Source organism: Acinonyx jubatus, chromosome B4 (assembly GCF_027475565.1).
Source record: "Acinonyx jubatus isolate Ajub_Pintada_27869175 chromosome B4, VMU_Ajub_asm_v1.0, whole genome shotgun sequence".
Taxonomy (NCBI): Eukaryota; Metazoa; Chordata; class Mammalia; order Carnivora; family Felidae; genus Acinonyx; species Acinonyx jubatus.
In genome coordinates, this window is record NC_069387.1 from 48,759,895 (window position 1) to 48,777,780 (window position 17,886).

The 17,886-nt window shown below is 36.7% G+C and overlaps 1 protein-coding gene across 1 annotated transcript in view; it reads right to left on the minus strand.

Moving 5' to 3' along the window:
* Nucleotides 1-17,886, minus strand: part of SLC15A5 (solute carrier family 15 member 5) — an 85,887-nt gene that overhangs the window by 16,016 nt on the left and 51,985 nt on the right. The window contains exon 7 of the mRNA XM_027035635.2: nt 9,482-9,610. Within this exon, the coding sequence (XP_026891436.1) occupies nt 9,482-9,610 (129 nt within the window). The remainder of the gene's footprint in view (nt 1-9,481; nt 9,611-17,886) is intronic.

Here is a 17,886-nt window from a genome sequence, read left to right on the forward strand (position 1 = left end):
CAGATTGAGCCACCCAGGCGTCCCTCTCTATATAAATTTAATACCCTCTCCCCACATGCACACAAATAAAAAAAAATTGGAAAAAAATTTACCCCAATAATAATTGCCATCATCTTTTTGGCCTTTTCCCCTCCTTCTTTACAGTTTGGATTTATCTGGTCATACATTACCTTAGCAGCAAAAAATAATATCTTAAAATGATTTCCTCAAGCATACTTCGGGAAAACTCTGACTTCTAAAAATCATTTCTGGTTTATTATCAAACAACAGAAAAGGGTGGTTTTCTCTCACAACCTACTCTTCTTCAGCAATTGAAGTATTGAATAGCAGCCTGGATGTTGTAACTTGGAAGTTATGTGCTATTTATAAAACTGTCCTAAGATATCATTTTGGAAATCATAGTATCCCAAGTTACAATAACTAGTCTATTCTGAAACCTAAGATTCAGTCACTTCAGTGATATGTCACTATATTCCCTACTGAAATCCTAGATTTACCAACTATCTCAAATATACATGGCATTATTTTAAGGGCTACGGCATGTTGCTTTTGATGAGAGGCAGATTTCTGCTATGTCTTTTTGGAGAAAGATTCAATATTTCCCCTTTTTACTAACTACTGTTTTATTTTGAATGTAGTGGGCCTTTGAAAATATTAGATGGTGCCTTTTGGAATCTCTTCAAATTAGAGTTGAGCACAGTAAGCAATTATTTTCCCTGAGACTTTGGCAATATATTTTTAAAGTTATCTTTTGTAACACTGGTGATGTGGTAAACCTCCAAAATTGTTGAGACAAAACTGAAATGGCTTTTATACCTAACTTTATCTTAGGCACATCTATCACTTCACTATGTGCGAAGAAGTATGTAATTAAAGACATGTAACAGTCATTCTCCAGGGTGGATGTACTTCTGTGCCACGGGAAATAAACCCTGTGCAGCAAAAAGAGCTTGGGAATCAGGAATCCACCACTGTTGTAAGATTTGGACAACTTATATAACTTTCCGAGTTCATTTTCCTTTTACATGTGATGGGGCTACAAATATCCACCCCCAAAGAATTGTTGTGAAGATTTAATGAAATAATATCTTTGTGAAATACATATAGCAAGGTCTGCATATAACTGACACTTAATAAATGTTAATTTCTTTCCTTCCTCTATTCAGTAACCTGATTTAAATGCTTCATTTGAGATTCATAGCTCTCCTACCTGAGTTAATTTTTAAAACACATTAATTTTCATGATACCTGAAGGAAATAATATCTAACAACTATATTCTACTCTGGCTTTTCTACCACCTTTTCCTATTTGTCGAATAAGTACTCAAACTATTATTAGCCTCAATTTACAGACGAGGAAACAGAGGCATGGAGAGGCTAAAGTGTCTGCCTGAAGTCATGTAAAGGAGACAGAATAATTATTTGTTGATCGAATGGGTGAACTGAGGTTGGGCCCAAATCTGCACATACTCAGTTCCTGGCTCTCCTAACAAAGTCTGCATGGAGACTTTAATTTGCATTTGTTCTTCCTGGGAATTGTGAATAAAAATGAAGTTAGGTTGCTGTTTCCAGGAAGGGATGCCGTGTCTTTCAAAATTGTAGAGAAAGCGCTATGTGCATTGTTCACCTGATCTGCAAAAAGAATGAGCATGGGATGATATTTGGGAAAACACGCTTTCTTATAAGGGTGAGTTCATTCTCTTGAAGAGCACTGGGAGGTAAAAACCCATCAAGATAGTGTGTTCTCATGATGATTTCAATGAATTATCATGGAAATGAGTTTTAGAAGAGAGGTAATGCTTTGTGATAATAGCCCGATAATGCCATTAGCTATGAACTGTAATTGTAATAGCATTAGTCAAATGAATATATCTGATATTAATTTGAGTGTCAAATATTTCTATAAGATTCTTCTTGTTAATTAAACATCAGCCGTGGTATTATTAATTCACTATCTAGCCAGTGCTCGCACATAGTAGGAACCCAATACGTATTTGTGAACTGAATTTATAAGTCAACCTCGAAGTGGAACTGTTTAAAATAGTAAAATACTGAATTTAAATAATATCATGGATATAGCAGGAACTGATTTTTCCCAATATCTGCTTATTTGTACAGTCTGTTCTCTATTGTAACTTCAGTTAGCTAATGATGTAGACTTGTTTATTTCAGAATTTGAAAAGATATCCACCCCCCTCTTGCATATTTGGAGGGAAATCACATGTGAGGTTTACTTCAAATTGCTTTAATTCAAGAGTACGGTTTGTGCCTTTCTTCCTCTCTTGTGGTTTTCAGACCATTTTAAAATCTACCAGACAGCTTCATAACTGCATTGGATACCTGACTATCACTGGACAAAATCATGCTGTAGGTAGTTTGGTATTGCTCTTTGTAATGACCAGTATCAACTGGGCCTTCAACACTGATGGCAATCCTAATTCTCTTCTTCTAAATCATCTCGCTCCTGTGACAACACGTTCTTAGCTACCTGCTCTTCCTATTCCTCATTTTCATCCTAATCCCCCTTTGCTCTCATGATTGGCTTGCTGCATATGTCATAAAGAAAACTGAGAGCCTTGAACAGTAGGAGTCAGCATCTTTCCAATACCAGGACCACACCTCCCCATTCTCTCTTCTGTTTTAGTGGAGGAAAGAAGCATCCACCCTCCAGTAAGAAGTCAATCTCTCTTCTTTCTCTTGCATTTTTAGCTTCTCCATCTACACCAGATGTTCTTGTCGGTTAAATATGGCCAAGTATCTCTGGAAATAAAAAAGTATCTTGAACTCACACCTAATGTCCCAGATAAAATACAGGACCCATCATTAAATTTGAATCTCAGAACAACAACGAGTTATTTTCTAGGGTCAGCTCTGTCATAAATATCGTACAAATAATTTTTTGGTGTAAAGTATGCTCACAGTATTGCGTGAGACATGCTTATACTAAAAGCGAAGTATTCATTGTTTACCTGAAAGTTCAAAAGACTCTGTGCTTTTATTTATTAAATCTGGCAAATCTACCCACATGCCCATCTAGCCACCACTTTATCTTTTAAATCTTCTTTAGTGCCAAGTTCCTCAAAAAGGTTGTTAGAATGTGATACCTTTAATGTTTCACTTACTAGATATTCTTCACCCTATTCCAAACTTGTCTTCATTTCCTTCTTACCGCTGAAATGACTCTTATAAAGTTTTCAGTGATAATGATGTTGCCAAACCTGCAGATACTTTCCATTCTTCATTTTTATTTGATCTCACAGTAGGATTTTACCCAGTTTACCATTTCCTGTTTGAAACAATCCTCATATATATATATATATATATATATGCATATTTATTTATCTATGATTATGGAAATTTTAGTAGTTTAATATTTTGAAAATATTAGAAATATTGAAGATACAGAACTCAGGAAGGGAGTAAAGAATTTAGCTGTTTGATTCCCATCAAGATCATTTTAAGTTAAAAATGTGATCTTTTAAAATTCTCATTTAAATATCTGTGATTATTGAGACCACTGACAGCCGTGTTGCCATGAAACTCTGAGTCGCTCGTGAAACAGGAATTTGTAGTTGCAGTAAACTTGAAAGAAAATATTTATGCATCTGGAAACTATTTAACTGGATCCCATAAGTCCATGCCTATTTTCTTAAAGATATGTTTCTTCAAATTCATATCAGTGCCTCAGGTCCAGCTTCATCTGGGTTTTGAAATGAGATTTTTAGACCTAGGAAGGGAAAATGGCCTACCTCATAATTTATCTTTAGCCAGGCCATTCTCTACTTGTCTGTCAACTGGTCTAGTGCCAGCGCTCCCATAGCTTACTTGGTGGGCCCACAATTCTCACAGGCAAATCGTGCTCATGGTGTTCAGTCAGAATTAGATTCAGAATCCTCCTTGTACAATGGGGGTATGTATCTCAGATATAACTTGTTCTACATCCTCAACCTTTGGCTCCACAGAGACCTTTGAAGCTGCTCAGAGGCCTTAGAGTTCATAACAATATCAGGGCAGAGTTCAAAATATCTCTTAGACGATGGAAAGAACTATCCATTGTTATTGGTTCAAAAGAGATAGAAAGGGCAGATCTTTGAGTCAGACAAATCTGAAATTCAACTCAGTTCTTAATAAGCTGTGAGACCTTGAGCACAATACTTAACTTTTCTGAGTCTCAATTTCTCCTTCTCTAAAATGGTGTCACTAATAACTTAACTTCCAAGATTTCTATGAGAACTAGAGGAAATAAACGTAAAGCACCACATTGATAAAAGTGCCCAAAAGTAATGGTTTGTATTGTTATTGTACATCTACAATATACAATCAAACGGCTAAATCCTTACTCCCTTCCTGAATTCTAAGAGGAAGGACTAACAGGGACAAGAAGATGTATTCCTTGACTTCTTGATTCTGCCCAATTATCCTTTTTCCCTTAGACATTTTGCTTTGGATCTTTCAATCATCTTCACGTCCATAACTAAGATGTCACTTTTCACTGAATTCTATTTTGTTATTTTTTTTTCAAAAGGTAAGCTTAGACTCATGAGTATGAGAAAATTGATCTGACTGCTAATGGCATATGGTGGAAATAAGCAGTTTGACTGACTTCTTCACTCCCTTATATTAGCATTGCTACTTTTAGATAAACTATTCCTGAAATGATTAGTGTAGGAGGATGGGTTTAGTCTTGTATCTTCTCCTTTAAAGCACTCAGAGTTAGAGATCCCAGAAGGATCAGTTTTCTCACTTGTACTGAAAATGTCACTCTAACAGTTATCTGTCTGCACAGTCAAGTTTTGAGAAATCTTTTGAATTTACCACATTCACACCATTCTCCATCATGGTGCTAAAAATGACTAATGCAGCTTGGAGACTGGGAGACTGTGATAGCTGATCGTCTCTTCCAATCATACACCAACACTCACACACACTCACATGCACACATGCTCAGCTGACATGAATCCTTAAAGGTTTAAAATATCTTATATGCTAAATGGAACGTGGAGGCATGTGGGATGCTTAAACACATAGTTACACTGTTGGGGTCTTTATGGTCGGCTCTGTCATAAAAATTGGTCTGGCTGTTTGACTAAAAGACTAATCTTGTTTTAACCAAACAGGCCATGACAACGTACAACTTCCTTTATATTTAAAGTAAGCTCTGGCATTAAAATTATCATCATCTCTGAGAAAAGTGGAGTGCAGCATTCCCTTTTTTAAATAAAGGGAAAGTCTTAGAGAAGATAATGACCTACCCAATGTCATCCATATAGGATCATTCTTTTTTAGGGGCCTTAATTGGTCACATAAGCCAATTTAGGGTTACAAGACCTAATCCTCTAAATAAACTTCACTTCCTTTCTTGATGAATGCTATTCTGATGGCTAAAGGGAGTGTCACAAACACAGATATATCCTGCTCCCAGAAAAACATATGACAGTCTCCTGTGACATCATTCAGGGAATGATGAAATGCATGGGCTGAATGATAGTAATTAGATGAAGTGGGAGCTGATTACATCCAAAAGAGGAAGATTAGTTGATAACTTGCAGTGAGATCTTTAGGAACTTTCCATAAGGTTCTATTTTTGGTCCTGTCCAATTCAACAATTTTTTCAATTACCTGTAAGAAGTCTAGGAACTTGCTTACTAAATTTGCAGATGACACAAAGCTAGTAGAAGAGTAAAGATTAGTAACTCACTGGGTGACAGAATCAAGTTTTAAAAATGTCTGTTATTTAAGATGGTGAATTAACATTTATAAAGGATAAAGTCCTGAATTTAATTAGAAAAAAAAATTGTGATATGATGAGTGAAACTGAATTGAGAGCAACTGCTTAAAAAAACAAAACAAAACAAAACAAAACAAAAAACACCTCAGGTTTTAATTGACCGTAAGCACAATGCAGCTACTAAAAAAGTCAATGCAATCTCTGTTGGCATTCAAAAAGAGAGAGGGTGAGAGAGTCACCAGGTTGATAAAAGTAACAACTTGAGTATTGTGTTTAATCCTAGAAACCGTAATACTAGACTATAACCATCTTTACTGAGCACATATTGCGTGTATTACAAACTTAACCCTGATAACAACACAATGAGCTATGTATTGTTGTTATTGATATGGAAACTGAGGACACATACCTAGACTGCCTGGATTTGAACATTGTACAGCATTATTTCTCCAAATCTTTATCAGATGTTGGAAGAGTTGATATGTGGATAGAAAATCACCTTTATTCTGTGGAACATAGTTGTCAGCAGATGGGCAGACTCAGGTTACATCTCAAAGCAGAGAATTTTTCTGGGTGTTAGATGACGCTGGTCCATCTAGTCTGGGGTACAATGTTAGACTAGATGGGCTCTGACATAATATCCAATTGTAAAATTCTAATTTATTGGGATAAGACTTGATGCAAAACAATATTATTATGAACAACAACAACAAAAACCTTTAAAGAAAAAGTAAATTGAATTAGTGGTAATTTAAATGGTGTTCTTTTGACTATAAGTTAGAGAGCACCTCACTCACATTTATGTGGTGAAGACGTCCTCACCATTTGTCCTTGGTAAACCTCCTTTCATGGGCACCAAACTCTGATAAATTTATATCAACTTCTATTTATTCATCTTTTGCTATATCTAGAATATTATCAATGATATTCTACATGTAGACCTTATCCAAGGAGGTTGTATTGCAAAATAACAAATGTCTTTAAAAGGCTTTTACACTGGGTGACCCCTAATAGTTGTTTGGTGTATCAAAAGCAATGTTGATGTTGGTGTTAGAACTCTGAGACGGTCAGATCTCTGTCATACTAGTTATGACCACTGAACCATTTTGCTTTCGTTTTTCTGTTTCAATTATTACATTTCAAAAATAAGGATAATAATATTGCCTTTATAAAATTCTTGCATTAAATACAATAATATACCATTCTATTCATATTCTCAACAGAAATTTAGGTTTTCGGTGAAATAGATTGCAAGAATAATGGTGTGTAATAAAGAGTTTGCCTGGCCTTTGTCCTGGATTCCTGGTTGGTAAACACCAAACCCTTTGAGTTTTCTGAGTAACTGGAATGTCTTTGTTATTCATGGTGGTTCCCCAGGAGCCCCACCTGAGACCTTATGCTAATGAGCTGACACCTAAGGGCCCTGGCCAGCCAGGAAGACCCAGCACTGATTAGACGGTTGGGGCTTTGAGCCAAGTGAAGCCCAACCTCTGGAGGGAAGAGAGGCGGGAGACTGTGTTTAATCATATGGCCAAAGGCTCAATCAATCTTGCCTACATAAATAATAAAACTTCAATGAAAATTCTGCATACTGAAGTTTAAGTAAGCTTCCCTGGTTGGCTATATTCTGTATATTGTCACACTGGTGAGCCAGTTGGCCACTGCATCGCTGAGGATGAAGGTCCTTTCACTTTTGGAACCCTCTTAGACCCTGTCCTGATTTGTATTTTTTTTTTTCTATAATAAAGCTGTAATCATAAGTGTTGTGCTTTCCTGAGTTCTGTGAGTCTCTCTAGCAAACTGTCAAACTGGAGGGGATCTTGGGGACCTTGACATTTATTATAGCCAGCTTATCAGAAGGAATGGCAGTCCTGGGGACCTCTGAACTTGTGGCTGATGACTGAAGTTAGCACAGTCTTGTGAAGTTTGGCCTAACTGGGTACCTTCCTCAAACATGCATATGAAAAATGTAGATTTATGTAAAAGATAAACTGATAATAATATTTGACTTTGTAATTCTTCTAGAATATGTCAAATGTGGTTTGATTATAGACCTTTTTTTAAACGTTTATTTGTTTATTTTGAGAGAGAGAGAGAAAGAGCTCAAGGAGGGGAGGGGCAGAGGGAGAGGAAGAGAGAGAAAGAATCCCAAGCAGGCTCTGTGTTGTCAGCACAGAACCCATGGTGGGGCTTGAACTCACAAACTGAGATAATGACCTGAGAGCCAAAATCAAGAGCTGGACGCTCCACTGACTGCGCCACCCAGGTGCCCCTGATTATAGACATTTTTTAAGCAAATTTTCAGAGACATCTTCAATGAGTAATGCTGAAGAAAATAAATATATGCTGAACACATGTGTACGTAAAGATATAGGTAAGACTTTCTCAGGTTATCCTCTAAAACTCTAATACCAGTGCTTTGTTCTGTGTTTATATGTATAAAGAACCTAACCACCAGAGAGGTTAACAACTTGCTGCTGTGTACACGTGTTGTTATGACTGGCTGGATTTTTGTCCTTTGAGAAATGGAACCAAATCTTAAATAACTCCATATAGCACAGAGCCTAACACACAGTAAGCATTCAATACACACTTGTTGAACTTTCTCAGTTAACTAAGAAAAAGGCAGGGTTTGATCTTATTAAGAACCAATCAAGGGTTGTACATTTGCTCCCTAGAACTCTACTATACCTATCATCAAATTTATCACTCTTCATTTTATTGCCTCGCTATACCCGTGGAAACACTGAGAATGTGGAAGTGTGTATTTCTTTGCCATGGTGTCCCCAGTGTTCAATATGATGTCTAGAACAGAGTGGGTCACCTATAAATATTTTTGAATGAAAATAGTGTTAAAAGGAGTTTTTCACTCATAGAGATTAATTTTTCCCTAGTTTGAAAGCAAGTAAATTAAATTTGTTTGTTGCAAGAGAACACAAGCCAATGCTTTCTTTTAAGTGCACAACTATATTTTTCAAAGTAGAGAAGAATAAGCTTGTAAGATTTTCATAAAATAAGCAAAATTAATTTCAAAAAAAATGTGAAGCCGTATTAACATCTTAGAACAAATAAAGGAAAAAGTCTGTGGATTTAAAATACAGCCAAAGGTATTTCACCATGATATCTAGTTACTGTTGTCATCCTGTTGATTTTTCTACCAGCACATGTGAGTTGTACTTTTTTGTTGCACGTGAATTTTTCAGAGGGGTTGTTTTTCCTAATCAATTTGTATGGGAAAAATTTTCCAAGACCATTTGCTATTCAATTTACAATTTCTCTTTGGTTGCGTAGACATGATTTCTGGGCAATCACAAGGAAAAAAGATCATCCAGATACCCCCTCCTCCTACATTTACATAGGACTCACCTTTTCTGAGGATTATGTATGCCAGCTGTGAGACATTATTGAATATGCCCTCATTGAGAGATCTAATAAGAATATAATGACCGATTTGTTTTAAAATACGCTAAAGAGAGACAGCAGAAAGGGTCTCATGAGAAGTGACATTCTGTAATTACCTCCTCCTATCAAAAGAAAAACAATTCCCAGAAATTAATGAATACAGCAAGAGTCTATTTCCTATCTTAATTCTATCTTAATTGCAAAAGTGGATCAATTAAAAAAAAGACTACCCTGGCAAAGCCCTTCTCTTAAGGTTTTGTCTCCCAATTCTCTAGTCATCAAATCAATATATATATATATATATATATATATATATATATATATATAAGCATACCGTGAATCTATTTTTACCTTCTGAGATGAGATATACCAACTCCACCAGCAGTGCCCCCATGAAACAACCAAATCCATTGAACAGTGTCAAAAGATTCATACAGGTTCCTCTGATGGTACTTGGAACAAATCTGTGTATTACAGAGACTGAGAGGAAAAGAGGTCAAAATTTAGAACATTCACTATAAAATACTTTCATAGATATTATTCAAATTCGTGTTGATCATACCTCAGAAAAAGTTTACTGATAAAGACAAAATTTGAGTTAGACTTTGTTAAAGTTATTATAGTGAGGCATTGTGATGTTAGAATTTACGTATGTCTAAAAGGAATAAAATATAGCAAAATATACTCTTGTACAGGTACATGGAAAATTTGATTACTTGGTGGTTTCAGTGTCCCAATATATTCACCCAAATTTTACTCCTTTTTGAATATTTCTTACTAATTTTAGATTGAGGTGAGGATTATACTAGGTAATATGACAATGTAATAATGAGGTCTACCACTCTGTGAGTGTATATACATCATTAGTTTCCGTGTAGAAAACTTGAATTTATCATATAAAATTAGCACGGAGATTAAGAGGATGGGTTCTGGAGTTAAACAAGATTATGCTAAAATCCTAGGTCAACTATTTACTACTTCTGTGATTTTAAGTATGTTACTCAAACTTTCCAAGCCTCAGTGTTCTTCTCTATAAAATGGGAATAATATCATCACCCACTTGCAGAGGTCCTGTGGCTCTTACTTGCTGTACTGTATGTATAATACTATATTAGTAGGAATGGAATCAGATTGGCTATTTTTTAACAGTATTAATCTTACCAAGTCAAATGTCCCGTACTTCCACAAAGCCCCTTACATGCATTTAAATTATCCTATTTAAGGAGAGGTTACCTAAAGAGAGACAATAGCTTAAACTTTGGGTCTCCAAAATGGTTATCTTTTTTCCCCACGTCATTGTTGGGGTAATGGTGGCGAGAGGTTTGGAAACAATCATGGAGAATTTTTTTTATTTCAATTACAAATAATATATTTTAACAGACTCTAATTCTAGAGAACACACTGATGGTTACAGAGGGGAGGAGGTGGGAGGTGGGTGAAATAGGTGATGGGGATTAAGAAGGGCACTTGCCATCATGAGCACAGGGTGATGTATGGAAGTGCTGAATCACTATATTGTACACCTGAAACTAATATAACACTGTATGTTAACTAACTGGAATTAAAGTAAAAATTTAAAAAGCCCCCCAATTTTTTTCTGATATCAGAAAGAGATGAAAATGAGTATATCTGATTTTGTACATTAACTATCTTAAAATATGCATCGCAACCTTAGGGATACATGCTAAAATATTTACAACATTTATCATAATAGGGTATCTGGGATTTGCGTCAAAATTATACAAAGAGGAGGAAGAGAGTGTGCAAGTGAGAGTAGAGATGAGACAGGTTTGGCTAGGAGTTGAAAATTATTAAAGCTGGAATGTGAATACAGCAGGAGTTCATTACACTAATCTCTCTCTTTTGCATATGTGTGGCAAAAAATTGGAAGGGAATACATTAAATAACGTAAGCAATGTTAGCTCTGAGTGGTTGAATTATCAGATTTTTAATTTTCCTTCTTCTTACTTTTTCTGTACTTTGCAAATTTTTCTACAGTGAGAGATCATAAATAAACATTAAAAGGAAAGTGGTTATAGAAAACCTATATACTGTAAAGGCTAAACCTTTAGTTTCCTTTTCTATAAAAAGAGATCTTATCATCTCTTCCCTTCTCTCTCAGGAAAATTTCACCCCTGATTTACTTGTACTTTAGCCCAGAAAAACTGTGCATTTGTTCAGCACTTTAAAAAAAATACTTATTTTTGAGAGAGAGAGAGAGAGAGAGAAGGGGAGGGGCAGAGAGACAGGGACAGAGGACCCCAAGCAGACTTTGTGCAGACAGCAGACAGCCAGATGCGGGGCTCGAACACAGGAACCACAAGATCATGACCAGGTCCAAAGTTCAACTGAGCCACCAACTGAGGCTGAGCCACCCAGGCAGTCCTTCCTGTTCAGCACTTTGAAATAAACTTACTAATACATAATGTAAATGTATTCATGCTCCTTCCTGACATTCATTTAACATTTCTCTTTTGTTTTCTGCATGTTTTTATTTATCATCCAATAAACATTTAAACGAATCCCTATCTGTGGTCCAGGAAATGTGCTGAGTGTCGAAGGCATGAGTGGAAAAGGCGCCGGTGCATCTTTCCTAGATTTCCAACTCCAGGCAGGCAGAGAGCAGAGATGTGCACAACAGGAAGGGGAGTGCTAAACAGGCACTTAATACCAAAATACTTATTGGAGGTGAAGATAATGATGGTGATAAATAAAATACTGTGGAGAAGGGCTTCAAATGTTGGCTGCAAGGGGCCGTATAGGTACCCTAGCTCTCTTGTGTAGTGCAAATCACCAGCAGGAGCCTGAGGCCAACCTCACAAGTTTCTTTCAGGACGATCCAGAGGAGAGTGGGAGCGAAATGCTGAAGAGGCTTTGGGAAGAAATGATTCACAGTTATAAAAAGGATTTGGCTTATGAACTTTCCTTTCTATAAATATGAGGAGACAAACAATGGGCAGAAAGACTAAGTAGGCCGATTTCTTTCACTGAGAAAAAGCAGAACGTACAAGCCCATTATTACTCTGCTAGTTAATTATTAATCCTATGCTTTTCTCTTGCTAGAACTTCTGGTGCGGTATATAATTCATGAGCACACTTTGCCAGCTCTCTGCCTGCTGGTTAATCTCTCTTTGGTGTCATTTTAGTCGTTTTGAAAGCCTCCGGTTCCCTTTTAGAGGACTTAGCTTTTCAAGCCCTCGGATCTCCATTTTCAGGCATCTTACTTGCATGTTCCGATCTCTTTCGACTTTAGTGATAATCAACCTGATTTTTTAGACTCTGTGGTACTTGTTTTAGCACATAATAGTATAGATAGTAGCAACAAGTCTGCCTCTATTCCAAAATTCTCATTTTACTATGAAGACACAGTAAAAAATATTCAGTGTATGTGAAAGCTGGTCTTGCCAAGGAGAGCTGAAACGTGCCTCCAGGTGGAGGCTGGTTAGTGTTTGCAAAGATGCCCCATCACAGCATCTGCAGAATCTACAAACCGTAGCGTTGTAATCCCCTTCCCGAGGCACCTGGTATTGGGGACTCATTGCTGGAAATTTCTTTTACTCCAATTGTTCTTAAACTGTTAAAGGTGCTTGTTATGTCTGGGGAGAAGTTATTTTGTATATGTGCAGCGGAAGCTAGCACAGGGGAGAAGTTATTTTGAACATGTGTAAGAGAAGTACCGTAGTCCTAGAAAATGAACTTTATTCTATTACTGCTTTCAGATCATCATTCCTTCCACATACTGAAAAGCTTCAGCTTATTGTTTCTGATTATATCAAAGTTATCTGATTGTATCATCTAATACTTCTCTTTTGTGATGTCGTCTATCAATCTCTAGGACATTTTCCTCTGTTATTCAAAGTCATCAACTCCTCTCTCCTGGTCCTCTGTCCACTTCTATTCCTGCCTTAGTTCCTGGCAATTTTACCATATACATAGATCATCCTTCCAACCTCCCTTCTTCCCAAATCTTGGTTTTTCAGTTCCTTTCTAATATCTAATGTCTCCTAACTCTACATTAGCCACTCATACCCGTGGTCACACCCTGAACCTTGTCCCCCAGACCAGGAGTTGGTGAACTACCATTAGGTAAGGTTCAGCTTCCACCCATTTATAAATAAAGTTTTATTGGAACACAGCCACATCCATTCATTATATATACCTATGACTGCTCATACACCACAATGACAGAGTAGTTGTAAGAGAGACGGTATGAAAATCCTAACTATTTACTGTCTACCACTTTTTGGAAAAAGTTAACCCATACCTTAGACCAGTAATGGTAACCACTCCATAATCTCAACTTTGTGCATCCTCTGACTACCACCTTCTGTCTTCCCAGTTTACTGTGTGCTACTCAACCACAAAATGCTTATACTCCTTCAGGACCTCCACTCCATTGCTTTTTTCATTATTCTCACCTCTTTGATGCCCTTTATGTTCTTACTTCTCTTTTAGCCAAGTTCCATGGTCAATTGGTATGATCATATTCTTTTCTATACCCTCATCCCCTTGTCTTTCTCTTGCTTTTCTGGAAGTTCATTGGCCAAATAATTCACTCTCTGCCATCTCTGCTCTTAGATCCATGCAGCCTAGTGTTTCTGGAAGAAAACTGCAACCATGTGACCAACTCCTTTGAAATTCCTGACCACAAACCTCAAATGGTCTCCTAATACTCCCTGCCAATATTCTATATCTCCTTAGCTCATTCACTCTCTCATCGTTTAGATAACGATTTCATACCTCTCCCCTCTCCTCAAACCCCCAAATATCCTGCTTCACCCTCACTCAGAGTCATGGCCTGGAACCCTACTTTGCTGAAAAAAATCAATTACCAGAAGAGAATTTCCACAGAAATCTCCACATCATATATATGCACCTATGAATTTCTGTACCCACATACTCAGATCTCTAAACTGTTACCATTGATGAATTATTCTTGCCACATTCTCAACTTGTAAATTAGATCTCAACCTCACTCCCTCCAGTATTTCCCACTCCCAAATACCATCAATTTTCCCTCTTTCGAGTCATTCCCACCAACATGCTATATGATGCCATTATCTTTCCCTCCTTAAATATATATAAACAACTCTTTCTTAGCCCCAGTCTTTTGTCAGCTACCGTCGTTCCATTTGTTTTATCTCTTTTGCAGCAAAATTCTTCAAGTGAATTATCTACAGTTCTCTTCCTATTATCCTTTATTCATTTTTTTTAGTTTCTTTATTTAAATTCAAGTTAGTTAACATACAGCGTAGTATTGATTTTAGTAGAGCCCAGTGATTTTCACTTAGATATAGCACCCTGTGCTCATCCCAACAAGTGCCCTCCTTAATGCCCATCACCCATTTAGCCCATCCCCCCTGAACTTTCCTCCAGCAACCCTCAGTTTGTTCTCTGTATTTAAGAGTCTCTTATGGTTTGCCTCCCTCTCTGTTTTTATCTTACTTTTGCTTTCCTTCCCCTATGTTCCTTTGTTGTGTCTCCTAAATTCCATATATGAGTGAAATCATATCATATTTCTTTGACTGACTTATTTGGCTTAGCATAATACACTCTAGTTCCATCCACGTTGTTGCAAATGGCAAGATTTCATTCTTTTTGGTCACCTAGTAGCATTCCATTGCATGTATATACCACTCCTTTTTTTTTTTAATTTCATTTTTTTAAAATTTACATCCAAATTAGTTAGCATATAGTGCAACGATGATTTCAGTAGATTCCTTAATACCCCTTACCCATTTAGCCCATCCCCTCCAGTAACCCTCTGTTCTCCATATTTAAGAGCCTCTTATGTTTTGTCCCCCTCCCTGTTTTTATATTATTTTTGTTTCCTTTCCCTTCTGTTCATCTGTTTTCTCTCTTGAAGTCCTCATATGAGTGAAGTCATATGATATTTGTCTTTCTCTGACTAATTTCACTTAGCATAATACCCCTAGTTCCATCCATGTAGTTGCGAATGGCAAGATTTCAATCTTTTCGATTGCTGAGTAATACTCCATTGTATATGTATATACCCCATCTTCTTTATCCATTCATCCATCAATGGACATTTGGGCTCTTTCCATACTTTGGCTATTGTTGATAGTGCTGCTATACATATGGGGGTGCACGTGTCCCTTCAAAACAGCACACCTGTATCCCATGGATGAATGCCTAGTAGTGCAATTACTGGGTCGTAGGGTAGTTCTATTTTTAGTTTTTTGAGGAACCTCCATACTGTTTTCCAGAGTGGCTGCACCAGCTTGCATTCCCACCAGCAATGCAAAAGAGATGCTCTTTCTCCGCATCCTCGCCAACATCTGTTGTTGCCTGAGTCCTTAATGTTAGCCATTCTGACAGGTGTGAGGTGGCATCTCATTGTGATTTGATTTGTATTTCTTTGATGATAAGTGACATCGAGCATATTTTCATGTGTCAGTTGGCCATCTGGATGTCTTCTTTGGGGAAGTGTCTATTCATGTCTTTTGCCCATTTCTTCACTGGATTATTTGTGCAGGGGTGCCGAAGCGTCCAACTCTTGATCTCAGCTCAGGTCTTGATCTCAGGGTCATGAGTTCAAGCGCCACATTAGGCTCCATGCTGGGTGTGGAGCCTACTTAAAAAAAAAAAAAAGAAACTACACGGACAGAAATTTTCATCTTTTTTTTTTTTAATTGATGCATCTTAAGGTTCTAGAGTAGTGTCAGGCATATTGTAGGCATCCATGCAGTATTTTTTGAATAAATAAAACAAACACAGATTATGAGATAGCTGGCATATACATTGGTATAATCAAAATATAATTTGAAAAGTTTTCTATGTGTTTTTTCTTTCTTGTAGATCATCTCTAAGATATAACATGACTTAGTATGGGAAACAATGTCCACTGAAATTTGGAATGTAATCCACTGTGTTTCCTTGCTCAATGTCATCAATGTAAGACACTGACAGTAATTTGAATAATATGTTTTATTGTGCTCACATAGAAATAGCTATAGATTTTATTAATTCATTTGTTTATTCAAAATGTAATTACTAATCATCTGCTCTGTACATGCACTTTTAAGGAAGGAAGAACATTAGAACATAAGGATGGATAATGAGGATAAGAATCTTAACTTAAAGACTGCACATTCTTATGGTAAGAGGCAGGCAATAAAGATACACATATAAATAAGATACTTTAGATCCTGACAAGTGCTATTAGAAAAAATGGAACACAGTAATGGTATAAAAGTGATAGCATCACCAGAGAAGCCTCTCTGAAGAGATAATCTTTGAGAAAACTTGATGATGAAGTGAAGCCAGACACTTAAAAACAGAGGAAAGGGGATTCTAGGCAGAGAGAAGAGCAAATACAAAGGCCTTGGGACAAAAATAAGTTTGACACTTTAGAAACACAGAATGAAGGTCATCACATTTCTAGTGAAGTGGTCAAAGAGAAGAATGTTATAATATGTAGATGGAGCAGTACAAGAGGCCCAATCATGGGCAGTCTCATTCACCATTTAAGGAATTTGTCTTCAAAATCCTACTGTGAAATGGTAGAGGAATGGTAGGACTTCTTCTGGAAAGAGTATGATAGCTGTTTTGAAGAGAATGGACTCACGAGGCAAGAGAAGAAATAGCAAGACAAGTTAGAAAGCTCTGAAAGAAATGGCAGTAGAGACAATGGTGACAATGTAGACCAAGTGGGTAGCAAAGAAGATAATGAGACATGGCCAGATTTAGATTCTATTTCAGAGTAAAGACTAAATCTTGCTGTTGGATTAAAAGTGAGAAGTAAGGGCAAAAAAGGGATCTAGGATGATTCACGTGAGAAAGACACAATTTCATTCACACTACCAGATCCCTTGGTGTTCAAGTTGTGGTAGGTTTGGTAGAAAGAGATATGAGCAGGACATTGGTGCATGAGTCCTGTCTTGCCCTATTAATTCATGTGAAATATTAGAATAATAATAATAGCAGCACACATTATAGCTGCTAATTTTTGAGTGCTGTCTTATACCAGATACCTTGCTTTTTCCTCTACATAAAATATTTCACTTAGTCCTTACAACAACCTTTCCCCAGCTTATAGATGATGAGAAAGGCTCAGAAATGCAGACTAATTGAGAGTCACACATTTAGTCAATGGAAGAACTGGGGTTTAAACTCAGATTTGTTTGATTTTAAGGCCATAGATATTAACCCCTATGCTGTACTGCCTCCTAAAAGAGTAGTTTTTTTTTAAGTAATTATTGAATTTACAGTTCAAAATACCCTTTCACATGTTGCCATTTAATTCTCAAGGAGTAGTCCCCATTCCCATTGATTCTTACGCTGATGTTGTGATATAAAGAAGACTTATAATTATTTCCATTTTAAAGTTCAGGAAGGTGCTTCAAGTTTACTTGAATTATCAAGGTCACAAATATAAATGACAAAGCTGGAAATCAAAACGAAATCTTCTTGTCCCTACCTTATGATCTATGTAACAGATCAGACCATTGACTTATTGGTTGTCAGTTTCGTTATCAATAAATCAGGGAAGGGTAGATTGAGTGGTTTATATTACATGATCCACCTTTTTAATAGTCTGTTGTTTTAAGTAACTTTCTGGCTTTTACATAATGAACCACTATTGTTAAGTTGGCTGGGAATTTCCTGACTGCATTCACTCATCATCCACATTCATTAACTTTTTTCACTTCTAACCTACAACATTTTGGCTACCTCCAACAATTTTCTGCCAACAACATCAGGGAAGTCACAAACGTTTGTGTAGTGGCATTTTT